Source organism: Rhamphochromis sp. 'chilingali' (assembly GCF_963969265.1).
Source record: "Rhamphochromis sp. 'chilingali' genome assembly, chromosome: 9".
NCBI lineage: Eukaryota > Metazoa > Chordata > Actinopteri > Cichliformes > Cichlidae > Rhamphochromis > Rhamphochromis sp. 'chilingali'.
The window spans coordinates 17,197,517-17,224,234 of NC_137936.1; the positions used below are offsets into that span (position 1 = coordinate 17,197,517).

The following is a 26,718-nucleotide window of genomic DNA, read 5'->3' on the forward strand; positions in this document are numbered from 1 at the left end:
TTTATCCACACAGGTCTGATTTGCAGACAGAATGCACCGTGCATCACACCACCGCAAGTGCCAACAATTGATACATGGGCATCAGAACTTGACCAGACAGCAGTGGAAGAATGTGGCCTGGTCTGATGAATCAAGTGCTCTTCAATCACATGGATGGCTGAGTGTGTGTGTATTGCTTGCAGTATGGGAAGAATCAAGCAGGTTCAGCCAGTGTAATGCTTTGGGCAATGCTGGGAAACCTTGGGTCCTGATGTTACTTCGACTCGTATACCTACCTAAGCATTACTATAGGCCTGCCTGTTCTCATGAAAGCCCGCCTTTTCATGGGAACGGTATTCCCTGATGTCTGTGGCCTCTGTCAGTGTGATAACACAGCCTGCCACAAAGCAAAAATGGTTCAAGAATGGTTTACGGAGCACAACAACAGGTTTGAGGTGCTGACTTCAAATGTTGACCTCCAGTCCAGCATCTGTGTACAAACAGTTCCCATCCATGGAGGCCGCACCTCGCAGCTTACAAGACTTAAGCTTGATTTAGACTTCTGCAGGAAATTTATGTCCTAACTTACATAGTAACCGGAAACTCCTTTTATTCCTACAGCGCAACCATTGAAGTCATTGTGATATGAATTGACCTGACATGTAGTTAAATTCCTTGGGAGGCGCATGTCAAGTTACGTATAAGGTTGCAGTGTAGGGTTAAAATGGAGTTACAGTTGTGACACAAGTTATGATATAGATCTGATGAAAAACTCTAATTCACATGTTACAATTAAATCTGTTGCTAACATCTTGGTGTCAGATACCACGGCACACCTTCAGGTGTCTAGTGGAGCCAATGCCTAGATGAGTTAGGGCTGTTTTATCAGCAAAAAGGGGGACCAACACAATATATGGCAGGTGGTCATAATGTTATGCCTGATTGGTGTATAAACTGATGTCTTCTACCTGTGATGTAAGGTAATCCAATTACATTTACATATTTCTATTTTTATATGGCATCAGTTCACAACAACTGCCTCAGTGTGCTTTACATTGTAAGGTAAAAACCCTACATTAGAAAAAAAACAACAGTCACATGAGCCTCAGGCTATTACCTGATATGAGCACCACAGCCTGCTCTGCACCACTCCAACGATAGTGCATTACTGTAAACTTTACCACAAATGTGCAAACTAACCAGATTAGCCTGCACTAAATTGCACTAAACTGTCTAGTAAACTACTTTCACGAAACCTTGTCTTTAAATACCACCAAATTAGCATTCATAACACATCATATAAAAACCACTATCTTTAAAAACACAAAAATTTAAATAGATCATTACAAGCATGAGACTGTCCCCGTGTATATACTGTATGTATAGTAACTAGCTATTCATCCTTATTTATTCCACAATTTATCCCAACATCTTTGGGTCACCGTCACCATTAAACATATAAATATCCCATACATGCTGTTAATGTTTGTGTCATGCTGCTGTGTTGCTGTAGTCTCCACTGTTTGTCTATTCTGTTTACACTGAGAGCAAAGGGGGGGAAAGGAGCTCAATTCCTTGAATGTGTACACAGTCTTGGCCTGTTGCTGATTTTAAATTTCCGCTTCACTAAAAGTTCACTTGCTGAACAGTCCTTTCTTTTGAAAGTAACACTCATCTTCCTCTCGTCTTGTCTTGCGTGCATATTAATTTCTAAAATGTATCACGTTAACGTTTTTGTTTGGGGTTTTTTCTCTCTCCCTGGGAAATACAGCGAGGAGAGGAGGAGCTACAGAGGAGGGGTTTGTGTTTGCTCCTCCTCTGTAGCCAGCTACTGTAGATGCTGAAACACCGCGACCGCTACCTTACATCTGCACCATGAACACATCACAGGGATGAGAAAGAAAATATCCTAGGTGTTGTGCCAAAATAAGTTAACAAATTAATAAAAGGTAATAATTTTCCAAAGAATTTCCTGCCTACACTAGCCTACATTACCAGTAAGGCTAGTTTTATGACACAAGCTACAAGATGCGATAAACTATAAAAGCCAATAAGTAATCAATGATATCCAGCATTATATTATTAATGAAAAATAAAATAATCATAGCCTATTCTAATCACCGATTGATATAGATTAATTAGAGGAAATGTGTTTAATTCAGGCTACAGAATGAAACTGACTAAAAGAAATCAGTGATCCTTACACTACTGACAATGACGTCACCAAATCTAATATTGCTATAGGAATAAAAGCTGCAGGGTCCACAATAATAATAGTAATGAGCTAGTGATGGTTATTAATTTGGCCCCATGTGCACTTCAGCCAAGCATGTGCAAAGCGGCAGCAGACTGAGCTACTACTATAACCCTCCGGTGTTTGTGTGCACGTCCCTGTTTTCTGTCATTTTAAGCGCTCGCTCCTTTTCGTCTGCGTCTCTTCAGTCGTAGTCTGTATCTGCTGCAAACTCAGAGACCAGCAGCACCACAACAGTGTGGAGTGGGCGTCAAAATCCCCACGCCACTTATGAAAATGGACTGAGTTTTTGTCCGCCCTTTCGAGCCAAGGCTCTCTTGTTCACGGGGAGCTGATAGAAGATGACCCTTTTCTCTTCGCTTGAGGAGGCTTTGCTGCTGTGTGGGGGAGTGGGTTACATCCTGTGGCGTTTCCTGTGTTTGTAAACTAGACGGTACAGAAAACGTCGGGCGAGTGAAGCAGAAAGGTAGGTAAATATATTCTCATTTCTTCTCAGATGCTCCGCGGATTCCAAATGTGCATTACGCGGTCTGGTAGCTTTATCTGCAAAATCCACCGTGTGGTAGTAGAGCAAATGGGGGTTTGCACAAAATTACGGCGTCAATGTTAGCTCTCGCTAGGCCGCTAACAAATGTTAGCTTATTCGTCGGGAGGGGGAGGCACTCGCTGCGACGGCCATCACGAATGCCTTTATTACTCAGTCTTGTCTTGAACCGCTTTAGCTTATATCGTAAGAAGCGTCGTTTTGTAAAAATAATAATAATATTATTATTACATAAATCTAGCAAGATATATACTCTCGCTTTGCAGCTGTGTTACATCGGTGACCAGGTGGGCTTCAAAATTTGCTCGATTACTGGCAGTAACATTAGAGTGGGCGAGGGCGCCCGCGAGCAGCTAGCTGATGTTAGCTAGGTTGTTCCAGCATCAGCAGAACTAATGATGGGTTGGGTGGTAGTTTGAAGGCCACTCGTCGGTAAAGCTAATAAATTATATTATAGTCAGTATAATATAATAATATTGGCTCATTTAATTTTCTCCGCCATCACAAAACACAGCTACTAAAAACTGAAAATAACTATGCGACGTGTTCGTGTAGTGTTTTAATCAGTGTTGGCTGATGTTAGCATTTCGCTAGCTGTCTGTTTTCCTAGCAACGTTAGCCCTTTTTAGTTAACCCACGCCGATGGCGAAAACCTGTTATAAAAAATATTGTTGGCCATGGTTAACCTTTATAGTGTTGCACAAGCGTAGCATTTAATCCGTATAATGGTGAGTATAACAACGATCCTTCAAACTAACACAAAACCCCATGAGAACCCCTTCACAAGACCGAGCAGTGTTTCTTTCGGTAATTTAATGGCCTCCTCGTAACATTCGAGTTAACAAACCTCGTGTTTAAAAATACAAAACGCACGTTTAAATGCAAACGATCAGCGTGGGTGCAGTCGGAGAACTTTACGTGCTTTTTTTACTTTATTTAGGCTTATAATTTATTGCATTGCAAGCACTTTTGCATTAGTCTCCAGCAGCACACTAATAATCACCCTCGCTCATATATATTCCACAACAGCTAAGGTTTTCTCCATGATATCACCCCAAGTTGTACTTTACAAGGGGATTCATGTAATCTGAGTTATTTCCTTCAAAATAATAATAACCTCCCCTGATAGACTCGCACCCACGCAGCTGCTTCTTTTGTGCTATTAAATGTTGAATTCTGGTTTGTATTTTACATGTTTTTTTTTTTCTTTTGTTACCTTTCGTACTTAACATATGTCCTGCACTACCTGCACTATAAATGATACATGGTTTTTTGTTTTTTAAAGAACTTCCCATGTTTAAGTGTTTGGACATGCTAATTGTCTCATCAGTCATCCTGGTATTTTAAAATGTGATTTGTCTGACTCTGCTGTAGTTTCTCTGCAGTATGCCAATCTTCACACGTTTCTGTTTTTGCACAAATATATACTTAATTCTGAAGACCTGAAGGTTTTACACAAATTGAAACCAGCTAGACTAAAAATGACCTTTCATGATGCCTTACAAGAGTTTCGTATTTATTACCTAGAGCAAAGTGGACCTTTTTAGATTGTTGGCGCAGAGCTTGTTTTTTTTTAAACTACTGGGGAAATTTTCATAACCAAACTTCATCCAAATACATACACCAAAAATTATCATTTGATGTGCACTAGGCTTACAGTATTTAGTAGATTAACAGAAATGGTTCTCAAAACACGGAGCTTTACGATCCTTACAACCTATGCAGCATATACTGCATCTATATGCTGCACATAAATGAAGTGATGCTAACTTAAAATGTGTAAGAATATTTAGTTGTTATAAATTTGCATGCATTGTACTTAAAGCTACTGTAAAATCGATGCTATATGCATATCACTTAAATTCACCTCCACACTAATGTCTCAACACAGACAAATCTAATATGCAGAACTGGGAACAAAACAGATTCGAATTGTAAATTTTCGCACCCATATTAATGATCTCTTGCAGTCATAATCATCTCTGTCTGAGTTTTTGTATTTTTACTTTTTATCATAATGCTTTTTATTATAATGCATACTCATCTCATCTTTATGAGATGAGTATGATATCTGATCATGATTTGGCGTGTTTATTATAAAATGGGGAAAAAACATAGGTGTAAGGTAAAAATATAGCACGATTAAGTAAATCTTAGCCACAGTTAGTAAACCCTTTATGCAAATCGTCCAATCATTTGTCCAAATGAGACACATTTCTGTATTATATTTCTTTGGCATATGTAACGGTAAAGACAGCAGGTGCTGCTGTTGTAATTTAATGTTTGTCTGTTTCATCCACATCCTCCTCTTCCTCAGTTTTAATGCTTGATGAGTGAGGTGGGTGTGGCTTCCCACCAGCCCGACCATCCTGACTGACGGATCTCTGGATGACCTTGTCCCCACCCCTGCCCCTGCGCTCACATATACAACAGCAATGTCACATCTGCCCAGCAGCTCAGTCCGCGACCATATGAAATGGGTTTGTTTTAAGAACACCAAAGTGGTGACAAATAACTTTACTTGCAGTCTTGTGTCACTCAGGATGTTGTCGTTGATGACTGCCAAAGCACATTGCGTGCTACTCGCAGTATTGTCTTAGATGCAGATCATTTGAAATTGCAGACTGCTGATTTGTTGAAATGCTTGATGTGTTTGGTAAAGTGTTGTTGTTAACTCTCTTTCTTTGCAGGCGGGGCTGCTTGGCTGCGAAGCGGTCCTGTCCAGTATGGCCCTGATGCAGGCCAGCTCCATGGCCGCTCCACCCAAAAAAATGATGGCTCCACTTGGCCATGCACCACCGCAGAGAGAGGGACCTGACCGCGCTCCTCAGAGCCATATGATCCTCCCATCTGGAATGAGCTGTCCACCCCTGGTTAGGACCCACGTGGGAAATGTGGAGTGGAAATTGGGCTGTTTTATGTTGTGTTACTGATATTCTGAAGGGTGTAAACACTTGGCACAATAGGTCATCCTATTGTGATTTCTCCCAGTTTAAAACAACTTTTGCTTTCTGTTTAGCATTTTAACTTATAATTTAGATTGGATATAGATTGAAATTGTGATGGAAAAGGGAATTAACCTAAGCACTAACAAGTTATACTCAAGGGTGCGTAGTTAGTTCCCTTTTTAGCCCATTTTCCTTTGTTTTCCACAACTTAGAAGTTTTTTTGTTTTGGCAAACGAAACTTGCAATTACCAGAAAATTAAAGAGCACTTATCAGTTCTCCATCAGAAGGTGTGCCAAATGGTTTTAAAGTATGTAATGGTTTAACTAAAATTAGAAAATACAAACCTCAACTGTTATATGTGACCAACCTCTGCTTCCAGCGTTGGCAGAAATGGACATAATGGCTAAACTGCATCATTTCAGCTCAGTAATGTCCATACTGTTTTGTCTCAGAGAGCACTTTTAACACATTCTTAAAAATAGGAAATAATTAACTTTTTTCTTCTTTTCTTTTTTTTTTTGTCTGGCTTGGTAGCTTATCCGGAAGGAAGGTGAATTCCAAGCTCCCCGCCTGCTGGATGAGAAAGAGATGAGGGCCAACGAGGACATGCAGCAGAAAAAAAAGAACAGGAAATCAGTAACGCCCTGTAAAGTGAGAGAACAAGAAGGAAGGGGAGGGAAGGTCAGTGGCTCTGATTGCTAAATAGGGAATTGTCTCTGTTGCGTCTGTTAATTTTTGCTCACTGCAGAAAATGCGCCCAAGCCGCTTTGTACATATTTTGTAGTTAAAGCATTTAACTTTATTCGAGTGCGCCTGACTTGGATCTCTTGTGTGCACATTTTGTTTGTGTGGGGGTGGGGGGAGGAGCTCAGGGAAGATGTGGAGGGGGTGGAGGATCTCTGGAGAGGAAAGAGGGGGAGGGGAGCAGAGTGAAGCAGAGCACAATAACTGCAGTTGTGTGCATAACAGGGGGAGCAGTAACATGAGGGCATTAGGCCATTGGAAGGGGTTGTGGGGTATTTTGTCAATTCAGATGTAAATGACGTAGTTTGAAAAACAAAACAACCTTTTATGTTGTCTTCATTCATACTGCTGATTTTAAGGATTGGTGGTTATAAATAACTCTCATTTTATATCTTAGGAGAGTAATAGCTATAGGACTGCACTTGCTGACATTTCACAAAAATTAGAATATCATCCAGTTCTGATCAGTTGGACGGGTGCTTTTTTGGGGGTATAACTGAAATGTTACTACACAATGAAGGTGTAGGATTTAAACTGTTTAACCACTGTTCTTGACCATTCTCCGTAGGGCGCAGGTGGCGATGAGAATGGTCCATCATCCAAAGTGCAGAAAAACTTTATTTGTGATCACTGTTACGGAGCGTTTAGGAGTGGATACCACCTCAAAAGACACATCCTCATTCATACAGGTATGGTTTGTGTTTGGAACAGCTCAAGTGCAGTTAGGCCAGGACAGCCTTTATTGCCTAAATATGTGAATGACTTGTTAAAAGAGGCTTTGAAAGCTTGAGTTATACTGAGTCTAGGAGTGTGCAGCGACTGTGAAGTTTTGCAATGGCCTGCTTAAAACATTGTTTGGTAATAGCTTTTGCCTCACAGCCACTCGGTATCTGTGGGGACTTTAACTAAAACTGGTGCTCTTCGGTTTAGGGGAGAAGCCGTATGCTTGTGCCGTATGTGACATGAGGTTTATTCAGCGTTACCACCTGGAGAGACACAGCCTCATTCACACGGGTATGCGTCTTTTAACCGTACCCATATTACATAAGTCTGACTACTTATGTAGTCTGTCACTTAAGTCAATGGACAGATGCTCAGGATTCATTTTGTCAGTGGACAGTAATTTCCAACAAAGCCACTCCCAAAATCTGTTCACCTCAAAATGTTCAGTCTGATAATTATGTGTTCCCAATAACTGGAAAGTTTACAGTGGGAAATTGAATACTGTGTGGTCCAATAACCCCGAGTCCACTATTAAAAACTCTTACTTTTTCAGCATTTATAACAAGTTTTCTTCCCTCTGGATTATATTTTGATCAGCATCAGTTGTAGAAGTATTTGCAAAATTTTAGCATGTATATTAATTTAGTCTAACAGAAATGATGATACAAATTTCTCTGTGCTCAGTGTTAGATTTAGTGTTTAGAGTGGGGTTTTTTTCGTTGTCTTTAGTTGCACTTTTTTCCTTTATTTTTGTGTGTAAATATTAAGATACATTTTAGTAGTTTTCTGTTTTAACATTACAACTGTAAACATAATACAGTCCATTTCAGTCAATAAACTTGCACAGCAGAATCTTTCTTGCTTGTTTACAAATTTGACCAAATTACAAAGACTAAAATTAAACGCCTGTGTATATTAGTCAGTTTTGTAACACCGTATTGCTGTTAAACAATTCATTTTTGTCTAAAATCCAGGTTATGTTATTCTAATAAAGTAAAATGTGTTTTTGTTTTTAGTTTATTTTGGCTAACTCTACCGTAACCCTGAAGCAGAGTTCAGCTGTAGGTCTTGTGGAGGCTGAAATTACTACCAAAGCTCTGAAGCTTAGCGAATAATTACCACCACTGCTCAACCCATTAAAACAGCAAAGAAACAGAGGAAAAAAGGACATAGCAGTAGTAAGGTGAAGTCAAGGTGTGTAAAATGAGATGGCTTATCTAACAGATGAATAGCCAAACAATTGCATACAGCATCTATATTTTGGTACAGCTCAGGAAATTAGTCTGTGTTGTGACTTTGTGCAAATTCAAACTGATTTGTTGGGTCTTGTTTCCAACTTGTTGGCTCTTTGCTTAGACTTTGGCTGTGTTTCCTTTTTAATTAGCAAGATAAGCATTTCTGATCTGGACTTTTGTTTGTGCAGTGCTGTTTGATCCTCCCAAGATGTCTGTCTGACACACTTGTCTTAACATAGTTTGGTTTTTTTTTTTTGGTTTTTTTTTTAATTTAAACTTCTTCATGGCAGATATACCCATGTTTTCTGATGTTACCTTATGCAGTACAGCATGTTACAGTGCAAAATGATGGAACACAAGTACAACAGACCACATTTGACTACCCTTTCTTCTACACCATCCTTTTTTTTTCTTTTTCCCAAATATCTGCCAAGACTTTCTTGCATGCAGTTCCTATACAAGTTTCAATTCAGAAGCAGATATATGTTGGTAAACGTTCTCTAAACGGTTGTTTAGAAACCAGCAGTATCGGTACATAGATGAATGATTTATTGTTTTTCCTCCCCAATATTCTTACATTTCTAAATGACAACACCCACAGTTCTCTTAAGACTTTTTGATAGTGGACTTAAAAGTGGAGTTAGACCTGTGGACCTGTTTCTGTGAATTTGAATACCTGAAAGCACAGACTGAAAAACATGCAATGCATAGTTATTTGTGCATGTTTAAAATCATTTAAATAATTTTTGTATGTAATTCTTTTTTTATATGTAGTAAAAATGACTGCATGGACATCAAAGGACTATGTTCTTAGTTTTTTTTTTTTGTTGTGTTTTTTGTTTTGTTTTTAATTATATAAAATATAAACTGAGGATTTTATTTAAAAAAATACTTGGATTTTTTTAAAAACCTCATTGTTTTATACTATGCACTATGTGCAGGTCAGAGCTGCTGCCCCATTATTCCCCCCGTTTTATAAATGTAATTAAAAATTCACTAATAATCTTTAAGAGTAACCACTTGCACTTTGTGGCAAAATTGCATCTGTTCTTTGTTTTCTACATTATATATTATATAATTTTTTATATAATCGCTTATTTATTAGAATGAATAGCTAATAATTTTATGCTCTGTGTGTGTAGGGGTGAAGCCGTACGCTTGTTCCATGTGTGACATGAGATTTTTCCAGCGTTACCACCTGGAGAGACACAGACTCACTCATACGGGTATGCGTCCATTTACCGTACCCAGTTTAACTTTTAAAATCAGTTCTCTGAAATCAAAATTTATGCATTTAAAATCAGACACAAACAGCTTACAGGTAAACATGCAGCTGGGAAACGGCCTTTTATAGTTTTGCTTTTGTTTTGTTTTTTGTAAAAGGAGAACATTTTTTTGTGGGATTGAACTTTTGAGTAAGTGTTGAACACATTGTTTAAAGAGCCCTTTAGGGTATTTGTTGTACCATGAAAGGACTGAATTTTAATATATTCAGAAGAGAGGAAAGGGAAAGTATATCATGGTACAAAAATGCATCAGCATTTGATTTGCTTTATTTCAATCATTTAACGCTTGAAAAAGACACTTCAGTATACATCAGAATGTTAAATTACATGCACACAGCGACAAATATTAGCATTTAGCATTGCCCAAAGTGGTGGACTTGTCAAAGTACATAATCCCTCTTGTACCATTGCTGTGCACAAAAATCTTCATTCATGCAATTTTTAGCCAAGGGACAAGACTTTTGTACCAAAAAAAAGTTGTCCAAACATTTGAAGTTTCCAAATGTGCTCCAAGGGTTTGATCTGTCATGTTTGAACTTTAGCTGTATTTGGGTAAGTGCTCGTTGTGAAGAGCAAAATAGACAACACCTTTGTTGAAATGAAATTTAAAAATAATTGACTGTCATCTGAGAATAATTTCACTTTATTAACATTTTTAAATTGTATGTACATTTTTTATTTTTATTTTTTGTGGTGAATCTCTAAAGAACAACTAGTGTACGAAACAGGAAGTGTTGACTCAAACAACTGGGGGCTCTATTGGGGTTACCTGAAGCCACAAAATATTGGCCGTCCCTTAGAGGTCAAGTCATCACACACAGCCAGTGTAATCCCGGATTGATACTCTTTCTGCGGCTTCACTTCGGGCAAAATGAGTAAAGCTTGCCATCAGCTGTTGTTTATAGCTGCATAGTTGTGTACCAAGTAATCATGAAAAAAACAGACTTTTACTTATTGATAATTGACTTAGTTGATCTACAAACGAAGATTGAAGAGTTCAATTAGTATTTTTTTTGTTCTTCTTTGAAAAGTGACATTTCAGTAATGTGAAAATATTGTTTTGTCTAAATTTCACATTTCTGTTAACTGTATGAGAAAAGTCATATTTAAGTAGTTGCTTTGATTTGGCCATGGTATATTATGGGAATAGTCCTTTGATGTCCACATTTTAAATGTAAACTAATGGCTGAGGGCTTCATGTTTCTAAGCTGTAACTGCCTTGCTTTTTAATTAACATTCATACAGTTACTCAGTTGCGTCTCTTGTAACTTTATGGTAGAAAGCAGATTGTAAGCTTTTGCAGGCCATCATTTTGGTGTGCAAGAAAGAAGCGCGCATCTAGCAACGTGTTTTCTTAATTTTGCTGTAAATGGAATCAATGTACACTGTGTGAGGAAAAACCATTTGCTAAAAAATGCTTTGTTTCCACGAGTGATGGTTAACTTTGGAGAATGTTTGTGCTTCGGCTGGCCGGTGTAATCGCGCTCACTAGTTGTCTCGTTGCTGACATGTATGGCTTATGCCCTGTTGCTGCTTTTTTTTTCTTTTCTTTTTTTTTTCCTTCCCCTCATAGTGCTATTCAGTTTATTTGAAAATGAGCTGCCCCCCTTTCTTTCATTGATGGAATGTAAAACAAATCGCTGTTTGCATGAAGCCTGGTTAGAATATAAAATGCCTGCTAAAGTCTTGAGTAACTTGATGCCTTCCTTTGAAGGAAGGTCTTAGCTAATATGTTGATACTTTGTGTATGTAGGGGTGAAGCCGTACGCTTGCTCCATGTGTGACATGAGGTTCTTCCAACGTTATCATCTGGCAAGACACAGCCTCACTCATACTGGTATGCGTCTGCTTACCGTAGTTCATTAGGTAGACGTGTTTTAAGTGTCTTAGCTTTCTACCTTCATGCATCGTGAATAGGATTCCAGCCCCCCAAAAAATAAATAACATGTTGAAGAGCATGAGGATGTATCCAGACATGTAATAGGAGGATGGAAAAAGTGGTAAACCTTTAGTTGAAATCTTGCATACATAGTAGGGGTATGCAAACAACCTCAGCTTTTCCCCTGCTGAAAGCTCTACTTTATCTGTACATTTATACCGTTTTTGTTTATCTTGTTTTTTTTTCAAAATTTCACTGAAATAAGTCGAGTGTTATCATAGTTCCTATAACCACTGCTAAATCTAAATTGTGCGTTGGCTTCTCAGGCCGATTGGTATAATATGTGAAACAAAAAGAAGAGCTATTCTAAGGGAAGAGTTGTGGTCATGTGTTAAAAATTGATGCCGTTTCTAGCTGATATTTACAAACTTTTATGTGTGTAGGGGTGAAGCCATACGCTTGCTCCATGTGTGATATGAGATTTTTCCAACGCTACCACTTGGCAAGACACAGCCTCACTCACACGGGTATGGGTCTGCTTTTTTTTTTTTTCACCCTGTCTTGGTGCCCAAATACCCAATTTTAAGTTTGCAGGCCACTCCTTTTTATAGGACCAAATACTCATAAACATCAAGCATTTTTAACTGTTGAGGCATATAAGGAGTGCATTTCAGTTTTCTACCTCAGTGTTACAATAACAGTCATCTTGATGAGTACTTTGAGTCAATTTTGGCTCTCAAAAAGCTTGTTGGCATGAAAAGTTTTAAGTTTGGCAAAAGACATTTTTGTTTGCTTGTTTTTTCCCCCCCCCCACCACCCACCCTATTTACAGACATGTTAACAGATTATGAAATGTTAGACATGTGCATTTAGTGTGGCACTGTACTGATGCCACTGCTTTTGGCATGTCTGGATACATTATATAAGTGAGTCCTTGAATTCATTGTGCTTATTTTATTATTGTTATTACTATTATTTTCAAAGGATTTTGCTCTGTGTGTGCAGGGGTGAAGCCATATGCTTGCTCTATGTGTGACATGAGATTTTTCCAGAGATACCACCTGGCAAGACACACTCTCACCCATACGGGTACTAAGTTTTACTTGTCCCTCTCACTTAACACCATTAGGGCTTGTTGATATTTGTTTGTATGTGTGTGAATCACCTACCCGACAGACACAAAGCAAGCTGTGATTTATTTTTTTTTATTTTTTTATTTTTTTTGTTAGTTCATTTTCTTGACTGTTAGACGCTAAGAATTAATAGTTTTGTCTTTTCTGTTGTGTACGTTGTATTTGCTAACTGCTGTTAGGGTTTATGTGACACGTTTTTCTGTCTTGTATGTTTAGAATTAGCTGGTCATGAAAGTACTTGCTCTTGTTATTATGTAATATTGACTAGTTTATGTAGATTGACAAATTTTGTGCACATAGTTCATGAGAACCTTTTTTTTTTATTTTTTTTTTATTATTATTATTTTTGTCCCCCCTAAAATTTCACACTGTATGCGTTTAGGGGTGAAGCCATACGCTTGCTCCATGTGTGACATGAGGTTCTTCCAGCGTTACCATTTGGCAAGACACAGCCTCACTCATACTGGTATGCTTGATTAATTGTTCCCCTTTCACTGTGAAACCTGATATATTTATAAACCATATACTCATTTGTTTTATGTTGATTTCACCGTCTTATATGATACTATAATTATCACATTGTTGGTAAATTAATTCCCCCTCATAAAAAAAAAACAATGTTTAATAGAGCTTTTAGGCTTTGTTGGAAAACTGTCCACAGAAAAAGTGACTCTGTCAGTTACCTTGTTTTGTGATTAACACTGTAATGGCACTATTGCATGGTTATTCTTGACTATTGTATATTGAATGAAAGATACACTACACTAAAAAGCCTTTAAATTGCAGACATTGGTAGTATAAAATGTCGTTTGCAAGTACCTGTTTCCCCACATCTGGAGAAACTAAATGTTGGTGATTTTTCTTTTTTAATTATTTTTTTTTTAGTGGGTAATCGTTAAGTTTCAACCAAACTTTAAGATGTAAAAATCGGTTTCTTTGATTATTTTTGATTTCTTAATACGCCTTTTAATGTCTGTATATTGTTAGTCTTTTCAGTGTAATGTGTTGTCAGTAAAAAAGCATGCTACAATAGTTAATCTGTCATTTATTTAAGTGGTGTTCATCACTTTCACCAGTGTGTTGAAATACATCTGATGTTGTTGTGCTGTCTTTAGGAGTGAAGCCATATGCTTGCACCATGTGTGACATGAGGTTTATACAACGTTACCAACTGGAGAGACACAGTCTCACTCATACAGGTATGCCTCACTTTTTAAATCTTGCCCCCCTCTCACCCTGACTTTCCCTTGCATGTGCCCACAAATAATGTTTACATGGCTGCTTCAAACTCGAGTTTGTGTTGCTTTCTATCACTTTTCTGACAAATGCTAATTTGTCATGATCTACCTGTAAGGATCTTCTGTAAGAATTTGTGTAGTAATATTTCCCCCATACTTTGTATATGAAATGACATGATGACTATAAAGTGAAAACTCAGTACCTCTCTAGTGTTTATTTAGCTATTAAAGTCATAATTATGTGTACTTTTTTTTTTTTTTTTTTTTTTTAACCTAACAATTATTGTGGTAACTCTGTTTGATGCTTCGGCAGAGATGGGTAGTAACGCATTACTGTAATCTGATTATGGGTTTCAAGTAATGAGTAAAGTAAGGGATTACTATTGCAAAAAGTAATTAGAGTACTGTTACTTTCCCGTAAGCAGCCTGCGTTACTAAACTGTGATTTTGTTTGTGAGAGTGTCTGATGACAATGATAAGCATACGACGTCCGTGGCAGCAACAGACATGTGTAGATCAACAATGGATAATATGGAGAGAGTACGACCATGCAGCGTTTAAAGCTCCGAAGTACTGACATTACTTTGAATTTGATTCCGTAAAAGTGACAAAAACATTAGCGTCCGCTGTACACTCTACATGCGAAGAAAACTTCTTTCAACAGCAAAGTATTAAACCTTAAATCTGAGCAAGCACATAGCACGCTGCCATGGGAATGTGAACTTCACAGAGAAACCCCTGGATACCCCCTACTGACATGACCGCTGCGTCACCGAGCAAACCTTCACTGGCCCCACTCACTGGAATATGCAGAAAATAGGTTTAAATGTTAAACAAATTTCTTCCAGTCAGAGACAGTTGCATATAATTGAATTTTTGCTTGATGCAATGTGCATAAAGTTAAAACACTTTTTCATTTGATTCAAATTTATATGATGGATAATGCAGAAAAAGTAGAATTAGGCTGAAAGGTCTATTGCTTTATCATATATTCAGGTTGTGTATCGTGTGGGGGGGTTTTTTTGGTGGGGGGGGGGTATTTGTTTTTTTGGGTTTTTTTTTTAAGTAACTAAGTAATAAAGTAACTAATTACTTTTGAAAATAAGTAATCACTAAAGTAACTGGATTACTTACAGGGAGAAGTAATCAGTGATTGGTAACTAATTACTGTTTTCAAGTAACTTGACCAACACTGCATTTCTAAATGAAACATTTGTGAAAAAAAGTAATGCTAGTTTATTTCAACTGTTTATTTTATTTTGTGGAATTAAACTCAAAATGAAAGAGCATGAAGGTGGTGAGTCTGCAACTAATGTTTTTATTCAAAAGTACAAAAGATGATATTGACAGCTATGACATTGTCATATTTGCATCATTTACAGTATGTATCAACTTTTTATATTAAACCTTGTAAACTGTGTGTGTATGGGGAAGAACAGAAAAAGGAGTTGTATTACTTGCAGCTTTGAATATTACAGTTAGCCAATTATCTTGATATAATGAAAACATTTCTTTTTTTTTTTTTATTAAAAGATGAGTGGGCTTTTTTGTTTTTTACATGTTGATACTGAATTTAAGATTTGTTCATTGGGAATTGTTGTGCAAATTTACAAACTGAATTAAGGGGTGTAGGTTTTGTGGCCTTGTTGGAAGAAGTGGGAGGGGACTTTAAGGGAAACATTATCTTTTCAGTTGATGGGAATGTCACTTAGATCGGGACTGCCACTATCCAGGCCAGTGTTTGTTTGTCCCCCCCCCCACATAATCGTGTCATTTCACATTCAAAGTGATGGTCAGGAACTAACACAAGCTTCTCTCTTTTAAAAAAAAAGCTGTATATTTCCAAACTACAGATTTCTCTTATGGAAGATAAAGTTAATTTGTGCTTCGGTGCTAGGATAGGTTCTGTATGATGATTTTCAGAGCAGTTTCCTGTTAATTCTTGCTCCGCAAATGAATGTGCAAACTTAATGTCTTGTGCAGAGTTGTTTGCCAACTGCCTAAAATTGTCACACCTTCTGTGATCAGCGTGAACAAATCTATTCCAGAAAACCTGTATGTGGTATGTTGAAATTACACGATTAGAAGCACCCATTGACATAGTGTGAAAAACTTTTTGTTGTGCTAGTTGGAATGTGGACTTCAATTTTCAACCCAATTTTTTATTTCTATATATTTTTTTTGTCATTTTGATAGGTTTGGTTTTTTTGGTTAGGAAAATTTTAATTCTACTTTCTGCACAGAGGGCATTGTCCTTATTATTCAGAGATGCAAATGTTTTCAATTGGAATGACAGATTATTAAAGCACCCTGGAATTTCCAGTTTAAACAAAGCGCTGATAAGTGCAGCCAAACTTTACTAAGGAATTAGTAAAGTTTAACATGGATCAATTTTGGCAGTTGAGTGTTTTTATGCTAAAGCTGGTACTTTGTGTGTATAGGGGTGAAGCCGTACGCTTGCACCATGTGTGACAAGAGGTTTTTTCAGCGCTACCACCTGGCGAGACACAGCCTCACTCATATGGGTATGCGTCTGCCAATCTTAAAGCTGTCACAAAATTAGGATGCTGCTACATGTGTATGCTTGAGCTAGTCTTGTAAATCTGTATTCAGACACAGTTTATGATAAGATTCATTCAAAGTATAATTTCAGCTAGATGACATTATCAGCTCATGTTTAAGTGAACTTAATAGCCCCTCTGGGAAGTTTGTAATTTGAAACAAGCATCTTAGATTGTACCCCTGTAAGTTACTTCAGGGGTATGACATTGGTTATTAACCACAGATATCAATTTAATCCACACTGGCACATTTAATTTATCAGGCATAATTATAGATACTTTTTTTTTCTCTGTTGTAGAGAATCAAAAATAATTCTCTTGATGCTCTGCGTTTAGGTGTGAAACCTTACGCTTGTACCATGTGTGACATGAAGTTTTTTCAGCGTTACCACCTGGCGAGACACAGCCTCACTCATACGGGTATGGGTCCGTGCACCGTGCCCATGACATGTGTTGTTAGCAAGTGTGCACATTTAATTTAGTTAGTTTGTCTTATTACTTATATTTAGGAAACATGTCATGTATAAATATTATAAACATTTTCTTGTCTTTTGTTAGCTGTCAGCAGTCAGAATCAACAGGATAACCATAATTCAGTATTTTGCTGCTTTGATTTTTGTTGGCAATTATAATCTAAATTTATTTGGGGGAAAAAGTTCTGGTTTTGCATGAATTGGCCACTGTGTGGTTAATAACCAATAGCTTAAATATTTTTTTCTAAATTAAAAAAAAAAAAAAGGAAAGAAAGAAAATAAAGGAAAAAGAGCGAGAGACCGTGAGGCAAAGTAATATAATATTGCTACTCTGCGTTTAGGTGTGAAACCTTATGCTTGCACCATGTGTGACAAGAGGTTTTTTCAGCGCTACCACCTGGCGAGACACAGCCTCACTCATATGGGTATGCGTTCACCCACCTTACCCATTTCACTGAAATCAGACTGTATGTGCATTTTGTTACGAGTAAGCTGTTTATGCTAGTTACTTTAAAGTGGCCAGAAGAATGATGTTGATGAAGCCTACCCTACATTATGTTCATAATTGTAACGTTTTATGTGACTGTGAGGAAATACAGGACTGCAACATCATCAGCTCATGTAATGTGTTAAGCTGTGGATTTGAGAATTGGTTCAGTTTGTATTCTTTACTGGAATTGGATGAACAACAAGTTACAGCTTTAAAAAAAGGAAATTAATAATAGTGGTTAACAACCCATCAATTCTGAATAAATTAAGTAATTTGCTTATTGATGGATTGTGAACACAAAAACGAGTCTGAAAATAATACCTTAATGCTTTGCATTTAGGTGTGAAACCTTACGCTTGTACCATGTGTGACATGAAGTTTTTTCAACGTTACCACCTGGCAAGACACAGCCTCACACATACGGGTATGCGTCAGTGCACCTGCCCATAACACTTTATATTGGTCACTGTCACACAGCTTTTATTGTACCAATATCAAGTATTACCAAGTACCACCAGTTTACATCTTGCATAGCTATATAGGGAAATTATAGAGATGCACCGATTGCAATTTTTCTTGGAGAATCCGGTTGCTGTACACACCTACCAAACAAATCAGGTTCAACAGATTTGTATAACAAGACAAATGTCAGGGCCTGCATCATTTTCCATTATCCTTGTAACTTCACCACATAACGGGTCATTGACTTTTTGTGTTTTTCACTTATCTCCATAATTTCCCTTGATATTAACCTCTAAAAATTGTTGCTTATACCGAGGCTCCTGGTTTGCAGATGGCTCTGAGATCTGGCTAGCTTTAGTCACTGGGATCAAAGTGATTTAAGTCTCAAACATTTTTGTGGTGATCCTCCCCAGTTTAGTTTGCCAAACTTTGTGCCTTGACTCACAGTGAGGAACTTAGATGCTAATGACATGTTAACGTGTGGCTGTGACCATGGATGTGAATTGATTAAGCATGCATGAAACTCATTAGTAACCCAACGTATGGGAGCCAGTCTGGGCAGACAATGTTGGAAAAAGGACGATTCTGCTCCTTCATGAGTCAATCGGTGCATCTCTAGTAATCTAATTAAAATAATAGACACCCTTTTGAGCACATAGCATCTTTTGAAACAAAATTAACTGTAGAACTCTGGACTGTAGAGACATTTGGCTAATTAGAAAAATCAGAGAATCTTATTTCTTGTGAAATCCTATTTCATTACTTGCCTAAAAGGAGAGATCAAAATGCTTAGTTAGTATTAAGACTAAACAGGGGTCCTGGGTCCACCACACACATCTCCGCACGGTCTGTCTCCACAAACTGTGACAGTACGACCATGCTTTTATAGAAAGTGATGGTCTTTATTAAAGTTTACCCCGAGCTTCAGTTGTAACACTTTGGAGTACTAATATCTTGATTTATATAGATAAAATGGTCCATTAACTGATTTTTGTGGGTATCTAGTGTTTCATGAAGAAAACATTTGGCATCTTTGTTTTGCATGCATTGGCAAATGTGTGGTTAATGAATAATAGCCTAGATTTTTATTGGTAACATGGAAACTGAGGTAAAGTAATATAATATTGCTACTTTGCGTTTAGGTGTGAAACCTTATGCTTGCACCATGTGTGACAAGAGGTTTTTTCAGCGCTACCACCTGGCGAGACACAGCCTCACTCATATGGGTATGCGTCCACCCACCTTACCCGTACTACAGTACTTTCATTATGTTAAATATAGGGACAGTTACTATTATTCTTACTAAGTAGTGCACTTATCTTAATCAAGGCTATCCTGTATTATCTGTGAAAGGAAACATTATTACAAATCTTGGCATGTACGTAAATCTTGGACTATGATATCATCAGCTCATGAGATGTGTTTAGCTGTGGATTTGAAATTTGAACAACAGTTTTAATGTATTCTTAATTGGATTTAGAGCGTAATCTTTGGCTAGATTAAACAAGTGAAGCATGGTTAACAACCCATCAATTGTAAATTGATGTTAAAAGTACAATATTGATTGATGGATTGTAAAACAGAAGCTCAAAGACCTGAAATTAACATATTGATGCTTTGCATTTAGGTGTGAAACCTTTTGCTTGTACCATGTGTGACATGAGGTTTGTTCAGCGTTACCACCTGGCGAGACACAGCCTCACTCATACGGGTATGCGTCCGCGCACCTGCCCTTATCACATTTCATACAGTACTGTGCAAAGGTTTTGGACAGTCAAAATAAAGCAAGGCTATTTTAAAAGATGATGCCACGAATAGTTCATTTTAAGTAACTCCATATAAAGACTTCATATTCTGCCTGTTAGTTATAGGAGAACGTGCCACAATTTTCTTGTCTGTATCGACTGTTTCAGCGCGTTCTCTCCATGTAATCCCAGACCATCTCCATGATGTTATGGTCATGTAGAGGGCATCTGTTGTAGAATATGATGTTCATTTTGTCACTGATCTTAAGTTCTTTGTAACTGTATTTATTTAGGGTTGTTTTACTAAAGAATGAATTGGGCCAATCAGACACCTTAATCATAATATTGTTTGATGTAAAAAAGATATTAAGAACTCGAGTTTCTAAACTTTTTCACAGTACTGTAGATGACTTTTATTGTGTAATATAAAGGGTACTTCTGTGTAGTTATAAAGTAGGCACATTGTTTAGCACTTCTGAGGGAGAATACTTTTGGATCTAAAACAGTATTTTATTCCCCTAGGGGTTTGGTTAGTTGCTCCGAATGTTTGAATTGCCATTGTTCACACTTTTTTTTTTTTTTTTTTTTTTTTTTTTTTTTTTTTTTGTAGTGTGTTTGGTTAATCTAATATATGAACTGCAGAATATCTGACCAACACCCTCACCCCATTTAAACCTGGTTGTGATGTGTATCTGGATACATTATCTAGATCAAGAAAACCCTGTGTATTATAATTGGATGCCAAAGGACCCTGAGGGGTTTCCAAGGCTGCCAAGACATCTAATTTTCCCAGTGTGTCTTCAGTCTTCCCCTGGGTCTCCTCATGCATTGAAAAGTCTGAAATTCTTGGCCTACAGTGTCCTGGAGGCCCTGAATCACCTCAGCTGGGTTCTCTTGGTTGAGATAAGGACTCTGCTCTGAGCAGCTCCCAAATGGCTGGCTCTTTGTCTAAGGCTGAGCCCTGACGTATGTTGGAGGCTTATTCCCATCATTTGTATCTGTACTTTTTTTGTTCACTACACACAGAACTTGTGTCAACGAGTAAAATCTGATATTTCAACTTTAGAGCATCAACATTGATGAAAACAGAAACACACACGTACTCAGTAGCTGGGTTGGTATTAATACCAGGAGATTTAAACAGACCCTGGAACCAGCACTTAATCATGTTTTCCCGATTAAGAGCAGTACTGATCATTTAGTTTATCTGTTGAAAATGCAATTAATCTAAAATGTTAATCCAAAGGTCTATGGATCAGATTTCATTAGACAGATAATGTGTCCAGATTGCATACATTTAAAGTTGTAATACCAGGTGTTACTCTGGGTTTGTTGTTGAGAAGGCTTAAAGCTTTTTGAAAGAATCTCCTTATAGGTAGGGTTTGGTCATAATCATTTCAAACCCCGTTCCAAATCCAATACCTGAGATTGCCAACAATCAAATGTTTAGAACACGAAACACATTTTGTGTACATTTTAGTAATTTGTCCTTAAAGTCTTTTGATTCTTTTTAATCAAAGGTATGAAATGGCAATTCTGATACTTCTGTGTCCCAGTAATGGGTGCATTAGCTCTCACCCATAGCCTAAACCACAAAATAAGTCAAATTATTTTTTTTATATTAGCTCAATGTTGCAAAATCCAATTGTCACTGACAAACCAGTGTAAAACAACTAGGTTAAACATAGTCCCAGTTACCAGTTCTACCTTAACTACCCTCATTTTATTTTTACATTTATGATTGTAGTAATTTAATCTGTAATCTAAAGTATTTGTTACACTACATATTGACAAAAGCCTCAAACATGAGTAACTTAGTTAAATATCTATAATATTAGTAAAGAGGGGATATGGTCCAACATCAAATTTGTAAACCTCAAAGGGAATAAATACTATGATTTCTATTTATTATTGGTGCACAATGACTTTAATCTTATACAGCACACAGGACAGGCTTTGGTGATATTGTTTCAAAATGTGTATCTCCTGTATTATGTTAAAATCTAACTGAAGTCTATTAGTTTATCCAATGGTCGGAGCTGTGTAGTTGCAGTGTCTAAACATTTTGGCGTTATGTCTGAAAAATAAAGTACAGAGTGCATAGTTAGGTTGAAAGTTGTGTTTGTTGGACTTGTGAGTGGTAGGGCTAATATATTGCTCTGTGTGTGTAGGGGTGAAGCCGTATGCTTGTTCCATGTGTGACATGAGGTTTATTCAGCGTAACCACCTGGAGAGACACAGCCTCACTCATACGGGTATGCGTTCCTCTACCGTACCCTTATTTCGGAGAAAGGCACTGGCGCTTGAAACATAACTGGGTCACAACAAACTCGAGTTTGGATTGTCAAGTCATTTGATGGGATGTTGAACCAGTCTCCAAAAAAAAAAGAGAAAAAAAAAAAGTTGCCCCAATTTGTGGGCCCTCCATCATGTGTACATCCGGGCCACAAAAACATGAAATTCCACTTTGATCTACACATAATGAGTTGATGACGAGGCCTTTTTAGAACATCAGTTATCAGATGCTGAAAATTCACTGTTGAAACTTACTAATAAGGGAGTTGTTTTTTGTTTTTGTTTTTTTCCCTGACGTTTTTCTTTTTAAATTTTTTTTTGTTTTTTTAAGTGTTGGAAATTTAGTCTGCAAAGAAAGATTTAGTAAGTAAAAATCTGCCTGCAGTTTGGTACAAGACGCTAAAATTGATGCATTGACTTTGTATTTGTGTGCTCTTTTAGGAGAGAAGCCATTTGCTTGTGACATGTGTGATATGAGGTTTATTCAGCGCTACCACCTTGAGAGACACAAGCGTGTCCATAGTGGAGAGAAGCCTTACCAGTGTGAACGGTGCCAGCAGGTATGTATGAATAAACACGGCGTACACGCGTGAGGTGTCTTACGTGCTGAATTTCAAATTTGGACTTGAGTGGGTCGTATCAGCACCACCAGACTTTTCAGTTCCTTTAGACATCAGGCTGTTAAGTTATTTTTCTTAAGAGGTAAGATTCTCATACTGCAGATGAGCTCCAGCTCCACCGCCTTTGACTGCACCTAGCAACAGTAGTCCTTGTTTTGCTCTGTGGCGAGCTAACTGAAGCAGCACGTGCTGTGGGTTATGGTTTGAGTGAAGATGGAACTAGATATATACGTTAATACAGAAATAAATACAATTATCAGTGAAAGCCACAGTGGGTCTAGCTCATCAGCACAGACTGAATTCTTAGAAAAAAAGAAGAGGGGTTCTCCACTAGTGATTTGATCTTTGCCACTATCGATGCACTAAAACTAGAAATGCTAAAATATGCTGCCATATAAATACTTGGATGGATTGATGGCACTGCATCTGGATAAAGTCTATATATAGGGAACAACTGTTTTTCCACATTGTTAGTCACTTTTTTGAAATATTAGGGACTTCTCTGCATTTCCCACTCTTTGTTTGCCCTCTGACACGCCTGAGTTTAGAGTAATCATGTATGGTTTAAATTCCTTCCTTCATAGTTCCATTTTACTCTGACATTTTTAATTTTATCATATTTTTTAAAATGATGACCTTGAAATTGACCTGAATTTGACCGTGTCTAATATTTATCTTTTGAAGAACTTTTCGCGCACAGACCGACTGTTGCGACATCGGCGGTTGTGCCAGGGGCGCGGCGTAGCCAAAGTAGAGAACCAGCCCTGTTGCGAACCACGCCCATATCCCCAAGAACCCCCACCGGCACCCCCAACCTGGAGCCCCCTGCATCCACCTCCGGGTCGACTGGCGGTCTGACATTCAATCTTCTCTGGATCCACAACACCTCCAGAGACGGGACAAGCCACAGGGTTTCTTCTCAGCTCTGTGCAGAGTGCCATCACATTCTAGCACAGACTGATCTTGCAGCTCGAGTCTTGGGATTAATAACGACAGCGGGACATTTGTGGGTTTTTTTGTTGACTTTTTACTGTGTTTCTGTTTCTTCCCATTTTTTAAGATGAGACTTTTCTGTGATAAACGGTGGTCCTGTTTTGTACTTAATCTATTTGATTTTTGCAAAAAAAAAAAGTTTATTGTTCAAAAAAAAAAATTTGCATTTGGTGGTACTCGGACAGGAAACGGTTGACTGTGTGATGAGGTGGAGAAGAAGAGTATTTGAGCTTCTTTCTAATTTTTTGTTGTTGTTTATTCTCTTTGGCCTGGAAAGGATCATAAAAGCATTTTAGGTTAAAGTTATTAAAACTGAACTTTTCTTCCAGGTAAAGTGAGGAAACTATGTTGGCATTTCATGTACAGACCGGAGTTTACTTGCCTTGTATCAGACAGTGTTAAGCATAAAGACAGGTCATTGAAAGCATCATCATTATTATTATTATTATTATTATTATTATTATTATTACTGTGTAAATCTGATGTGATGCATAAAGTGTTTCCTGGCTTTTTCAGCTCGGAAGGTCCAGTTTTAATGATTATTTTGTAAGAAAAACAAGGTGTTGACGTAAATTGGAATTTGGCTCAAATGCAGTCTTTGGCCACCGTCACCATCGTATCCTGAGAAAACCCGAGTAACTTTGTGTGACATAAAACTAATATCAATAACTGTAAAACCAGGACTTCCAAGAAACGAAAGTGCGACCTGCAGTCGACGAGATGCGCACTTAACGTGTGTCGGGTCCCAGAGCGTCACACACAGGACGGCAGACTTGGCGAGCCCTCCTTCATGTGTACTGAGGGCGTGTGGTGGTGTTCAGCTGTAAATATACAGAACATGTATAGAGATCTGCAGCACTAAAGCAGGACATTTCCTCTGCTCGCTCATGCTGCATAGATCCTGGTGTATAATGATGCAGGTTAGCCACTTTTGAAGTCCAGTGATGTTTGTACAGATCACTTTGTGAGATTAGTGGGCGTATACAAAATCTTGTGGCCTTAGTATGTTTCTGTTGTTTTCTTTTCTTTTCTCATCTGCCTTTTTCTTGGCCGTTTATTATTGTGGATCAGATGTATTTACTAGCCTTTCGTCATCATCATCATATTATTATTATTTTTAATCCTTAAGCTGTCGTGGTTACTGAATGTGGATGGATTCAGTGGCGCTGAACCAGACTAATGTGCTCTTCTGTTTAGAAGTCATGTTTATGGTGATAACTGAATATTTTGGGTCATAGCTACTGGTGATGGTGTAACACAGAATATAATCCTTAAAAAAAAAAAGGAGGCCCTTGCGCGTGGCGGTCCGTGTGAGAAGACAGTCGTGCTACATTGTTTTCCACGCGGCGGTGCTTTGGCTGGTCGCAGGCCACGGCAGGATCAACACCTGCTTGACTCTGCCGCACACCTAACAACTGCTTTTTCATCCAGACATTACTATACAGTTGGTGTGGAATAACGGTCACGTCTTTGGGTTTAGCCTTAAGTTGCGGATACACAAATAGTCATTGTAGTACTAAATGATAGCGTTACAAGCGATTTCTTTTACCTTTTGAACTTTTGAAAGTACTCGGTACAGCAAGGAGTGGCCCCACGGGGCCCGCTTTGCTGCTTTTTAATGACTTTCTCAAACACGCTCCTTTCTGTGACTGGTAAACTTGTGATCACGTCGTCCTGTTGTTTAACCCAGAAATGTCAGTGCAGACTGGGGCGAATAATCTGTTGGTAACTATGGTCTTATTCGGATAAATAGTGAGTGGTCCAGATGACACTTGTGGAGATGGGAGTCCCGCCACGCTTTCTATGGTCTGTGAATTGTAGGATGAAGAGATGTTTGTGTTCGATACAGAGAAGTGGAAGACTGAGTCAAGTGATGTTTTACCAAAAGTATTAATGAGAAGCTTTCTTTAAATGGTCCATTGATTATCAAATCTGTGTGCACAAAGATGGGATTCTGTTATCAGCGGCTTGGCCTTTTAAAGAGCAGAGGAGCCAAGTTTGAGAAATGAAATCCTCTGCTGTGGAAACACTATTCCCAATCTGTGGAAGGGACACTTCTGGTGTGAGCACATACTGAAAACGGCAAAAGGGCAATACAATATATAGTAGACGTCACTTGTTAATACGTTTTTGTCATTCACTGTTTTTAGTATTCTCATTGTTAAATGCAATAGAACCCTGTTGTAAGATTGACGTTTTATTTTCTTCTTTTTACAGACAGATCAAAGGAGGCTTTTATTTTGTTTTTTTTTGTCTGCGAGTTTGTCATCACATTTTTGATGATTGTTTCAAGGACCTTTTTTATTCTGATGAAATTGTAAACACTGGAGTGTAAGGAAAAAAGACAAAAAAAGAGATGGATATTTTTGTCCTTCAATCTGTACTAGATTTTAGGTTTTAGACAAAGCCTATTTCTCCTGAACTTGACACGAAAGGTGGACAGAACAATTTGGATCAGTACAGTTGAGAGCCCAGGATGTTCGGTGATTTTTGACACTAGAGGCAGTAGTACTGCAAGAAAATGTTTTCTTTCTTATACAAAGTCCCTGGTATTTGTAGTAAATTATATTGACAATGGTATTAGATGAACAACAGCATAACAGTAGCTATCACAGATTAGTTGTTTTCTTTATTAGTCTTGCATGCAGAGTTATGGTCCTCAGTTAAGATAGGATCTTGATATTGATTATTTTGTGTAGGAAAATGAGTGCATAAGAATAACTTCCTAAAAAAATGTTACAATGATTAATGTAAAATGGGCTAACTAATATGTACCCTTGTGATCCAATTAGTTTCAACTGTATGAAAATCAGAGGAGAGGCTTCTTACTATTATGCTGAAATAATAAAAAAAAAAAGAATTTGTAAAGGAATATGATTTTTTTTTTTAAATTTGTGTGTTTTTGATCTCAGGTAAGTTAAAAAAAACACTTCAATGATATGTCACTTGTATTTGATTTAACATCAAGGTGGCTCCATGTTTTGTTTATTTTAATGTAACTTCTACTTAATACATTTTTATTTATTGTCCTTTTGACAGAGATGATTTCCTCTGGTGTTTATGTGAGCTTATTATGACAAAGGTTGTAACCCATAGTGAAGAGTATCAGGACAAT

The 26,718-nt window shown here is 37.7% G+C and overlaps 1 protein-coding gene across 31 annotated transcripts; it reads left to right on the forward strand.

Moving 5' to 3' along the window:
* The first annotated feature begins 2,351 nt into the window (after positions 1 to 2,351).
* Positions 2,352 to 26,639, forward strand: znf740a (zinc finger protein 740a). Of its 31 annotated transcripts, none has more exons than XM_080891687.1 (21): positions 2,353 to 2,703; positions 5,095 to 5,257; positions 5,468 to 5,650; positions 6,261 to 6,407; positions 7,039 to 7,159; positions 7,401 to 7,484; positions 9,571 to 9,654; positions 11,468 to 11,551; positions 12,037 to 12,120; positions 12,599 to 12,682; positions 13,109 to 13,192; positions 13,842 to 13,925; positions 16,406 to 16,489; positions 16,862 to 16,945; positions 17,340 to 17,423; positions 17,829 to 17,912; positions 19,093 to 19,176; positions 19,578 to 19,661; positions 21,867 to 21,950; positions 22,432 to 22,550; positions 23,295 to 26,639. In XM_080891687.1, the coding sequence occupies exons 2-21, from the start codon at positions 5,213 to 5,215 to the stop codon at positions 23,466 to 23,468; spliced, it is 1,965 nt and encodes a 654-aa protein (XP_080747813.1). In that variant the 5' UTR covers positions 2,353 to 2,703; positions 5,095 to 5,212; the 3' UTR covers positions 23,469 to 26,639. The 31 variants fall into 31 exon arrangements, with proteins under 31 accessions (XP_080747806.1, XP_080747816.1, XP_080747813.1 ...); XM_080891676.1 differs by having other exon boundaries at positions 2,353 to 2,699; XM_080891698.1 differs by lacking the exon at positions 2,353 to 2,703 and adding an exon at positions 2,844 to 3,064.
* The last annotated feature ends 79 nt before the right edge of the window (positions 26,640 to 26,718 follow it).

What these genes read in the sequence shown, in the direction of transcription:
- znf740a (XM_080891687.1), top strand. Translation starts at nt 5,213, where the DNA reads ATGTCACATCTGCCCAGCAGCTCAGTCCGCGACCATATGAAATGG. An exon ending in TCCGCGACCATATGAAATGG is followed by an intron (nt 5,258 to 5,467) that starts GTTTGTTTTAAG and finishes CTTTCTTTGCAG; the next exon opens with GCGGGGCTGCTTGGCTGCGA. An exon ending in ACACAGCCTCATTCACACGG is followed by an intron (nt 7,485 to 9,570) that starts GTATGCGTCTTT and finishes CTGTGTGTGTAG; the next exon opens with GGGTGAAGCCGTACGCTTGT.